This window comes from Mandrillus leucophaeus, unplaced genomic scaffold (genome assembly GCF_000951045.1).
Source record: "Mandrillus leucophaeus isolate KB7577 unplaced genomic scaffold, Mleu.le_1.0 Scaffold169, whole genome shotgun sequence".
NCBI classification, from domain to species: Eukaryota; Metazoa; Chordata; class Mammalia; order Primates; family Cercopithecidae; genus Mandrillus; species Mandrillus leucophaeus.
This window is the reverse complement of record NW_012101687.1, coordinates 4,542,588-4,545,607: the sequence shown is the minus strand read 5'-3', so window position 1 is coordinate 4,545,607 and position 3,020 is coordinate 4,542,588. Positions and strand designations below refer to the sequence as shown.

Below are 3,020 nucleotides of genomic sequence, written 5' to 3'. Positions count from 1 at the left end.
TAATGTTCCTAATTCACTTAAAAGTCTCTCAGCAGTAGCCAGGTACAGTGGCTCATGCCTGTAATTCCAGCACTTAAGGAGGCTGAGGTGGGAAGATTGCTTGAGCTCAGGAGTTCAAGACCAGCCTGGGCAACACAGAATTTGCCTGTACTAAAAATTTCAAAAAATAGCCAGGCATGGTGGTGTATGCCTGTAGTCCCAGCTACTTGGGAGGCTGAGGTGGGAGGATCACTTGAGGCTGCAGTAAGCTGTGATGGTGCCACTGCATTATAGCCTGGGGTACGGTGAGACTCTGTCTCAAAACAAAACAAAACAAAACAAAACAAAAAACTCTCAGCAAAACAAAAAACAAAAAACAAAAAAACATAGAAGAAGTGACCATGGCAAAATGTTAACAACTTTTAAAGTGCATAATGGGCATATGGCTGTTTATTATACTAATGTCTCTAATTTTGTATGTATTTAGAACATTTCCTAATAAAAAGTAAAACGATTGAAAAAGGACCATACAATTAAATTATCCCTAAACTTCCCCAAAGTAAGCAGGAGCAATGGCATTGTTTGGGACAAAGCATCAGTAAGGCCATTGACAGTAAATTAATAAGTCATTTCAGAAACTTCTGTATATTAAAAAAAGTCAACCTTTTATGATACCGCTTCTTTAATTTCTTACTCAGGGAATTATGAGGAAAATAATAATGACTTTCTGGAAGTTGAGATGTAGTTTTTCTAGGTCACTCATGAACCCTTCAAGGCTTTTTCCTTTGCATTGAACCTCAATTCTTGTAAGTATAACCAGATTGGTCAAATATTAGCTGGTCTTACCATTGCAGGATATATGACAGGCATTAACTGCTCCTGGGGTTTTGCCATTATTACACCAGTAGTGGCTATTGATCTGAAATATCCCATAATCAGTGCTTTGGTCTCCAGGATTGTAGTTTGTAGCTTGTGTGTTATAATCACTCTCCCATTTGGCCAAACACACCCCTGAAAAGAACTTATTTTTAGTAATAAACAGCAACACTAAGGGACTTACACTCTATAGCAAAATCAGTTCTATTTAGCTACTTCTATTTTACTGATTTGTTTTATAAGTAAAAAGATTTACTTAACTTATAAAATATCTTAACACTTTAGTATTAAGGGACTTGTAAGAGAATCCTTTTGTAATGCAAATTATCTTGTAACACTAATGAACAATATAACATACTTTTAAAAATATTAAAATACGTGTTTCTTCCATTGCTTTTACCCTTCCTGTGCTCCCATCCCTCAGGCAACATTCAGCCAAGAACAGAAAAATCAATAGAGCTGTTGAGTAGATTTTGTAAATTCATAGCAGATACATAGGCTGATGGAAAAATGCTTTTTTTAAAAAATCGGAAAAACATAAGGATTTTCTGATAGAGAGAAATTTTCTTATAATATCTAAAGGTGAATTTGGATACCAAGTTAGAATCTTGAAAACAAGACTATTCTGTGATTTCATCCCTTCACTCATTCATTCAAAAATAGCTATTGAGGGGAAATATCTGAATTAAATCTGAAAACTACAGAGATTATTACATTGACAACTATGGACTAAACTGTAAAATAACTTTTCCTCGTGGCACATCTTGAATTGTGTGGGAGAAAATGAAAGATAGTCAAGTAGAGTAGATAAAAATAATAAAACATTTCATGCTGAGTTTCTGGAATCCTATTACAAAGAGTGAATGAAGGGAACTAGGTTCCTACTGCCCTTGTGTAGGGAATTCAATATATTCTTTAAAAACATCACTATTAAAAATCCCATGTCGGCCAGGTGCAGTGGTTCACACCTATAATCCTAGCACTTTGGGAGGCTGAGGTGGGCGGATCATTTGAGGCCAAGAGTTCAAGACTAGCCTGGCCAACATGGTGAAACTCCATCTCTACTGAAAATACAAAAACTTAGCTTGGTATGGTGGTGCACACCTGTAGTCGCAGCTACTCGGAAGGCCGAAGCACGAGAATCACTTGAGCCCAGAAGGTGGAGGTTGCAATGAGCTGAGATCATGCCACTGCACTCCAGCCTGGGCCACAGAGTGAGACCGTCTTAAAACAAACAAAAAACAAAACAAACAAACAAAAAACAAACAAAAAAACCACATCATGGCAGGGCACTTGAAGACAAGAAAAATGCTGCATCACTCTAGGCTCTCAGAAGTTCGAAATGGGAAATAACTGGAGTCACACACCAAGGACTTGAGAGAGCTCTGCCAGGTCCTCAGATGTATCTTTCAGTCAGCTTACATGTGCCATTGAATCTCAGGCATCCAGCAAACTTCCTAGCACTAGAACAGTACAACAGGTCCTGTTTTACTTAGAATGGAATTTTCCCCTGCCATGCTCTTACTCCTTTATCGGGTATCTCTGATTATAAAGAATCAAACTGATGTTTTTAGCCATTGTAAGTATATAAAACCACAAAGAAGTAAAACATCTATTCACTCAAAGCCCCTTCTTCTTCCTTCTCTCCTAGTGTCTGTTCCATACATAACTAATTCTCTGGAAGTATAGAGAGTAGACTTACAGTTTGCTAGGCTGATTCCCCTGTAGCCATCCAGTCCCAATCTTTTCAGAGTTCTGGCCAACTCACACCTTTCAAAGATCTTGCCCTGGACCGTGACAGAAAGGAGGACAAGCCCCAGAATAATGACAGCCTTCATGTTGACTGCTAGGTCAGACTGCTAGGTCAGACTGCTAGGTCAGGCTGAGCAGGGTGAGCTGGTCCCAGTATTTACATCTTTTAACTTCCTTCTTCCCTTTGTGTTTTGGTGGCTCCACCCTTTCAGCTGTGTGGAAAACAGGAACTGTGTATTGATCTACTGATTCTAAAGAGATTTTTTAATGCTTGAAGAGAGATACTCTAATTTCCTAAGAATTAGTCTACAGGAAAATAATGAAATGACATTGTTTAAAGTACTGGCTCTGGAAGAATTGGGGCATAGCACTGTTTACAAGACAGGAACCTTCTTCTGTTTGATTATGAATTT

At 38.2% G+C, this 3,020-nt stretch overlaps 1 protein-coding gene across 1 annotated transcript in view; it reads right to left on the bottom strand.

Annotated features, from left to right (window-relative positions):
* The window catches only part of LYZ (lysozyme), a 5,840-nt gene extending 3,062 nt beyond the window's left edge, over nt 1-2,778 (bottom strand). The window contains exons 1-2 of the mRNA XM_011976607.1: nt 2,558-2,778; nt 826-990 (exon numbers count right to left, since the gene is read on the bottom strand). Coding sequence (XP_011831997.1) covers nt 826-990; nt 2,558-2,693 — 301 coding nt within the window. The 5' untranslated portion in view covers nt 2,694-2,778. The remainder of the gene's footprint in view (nt 1-825; nt 991-2,557) is intronic.
* Between the last annotated feature and the right edge of the window lie 242 nt (nt 2,779-3,020).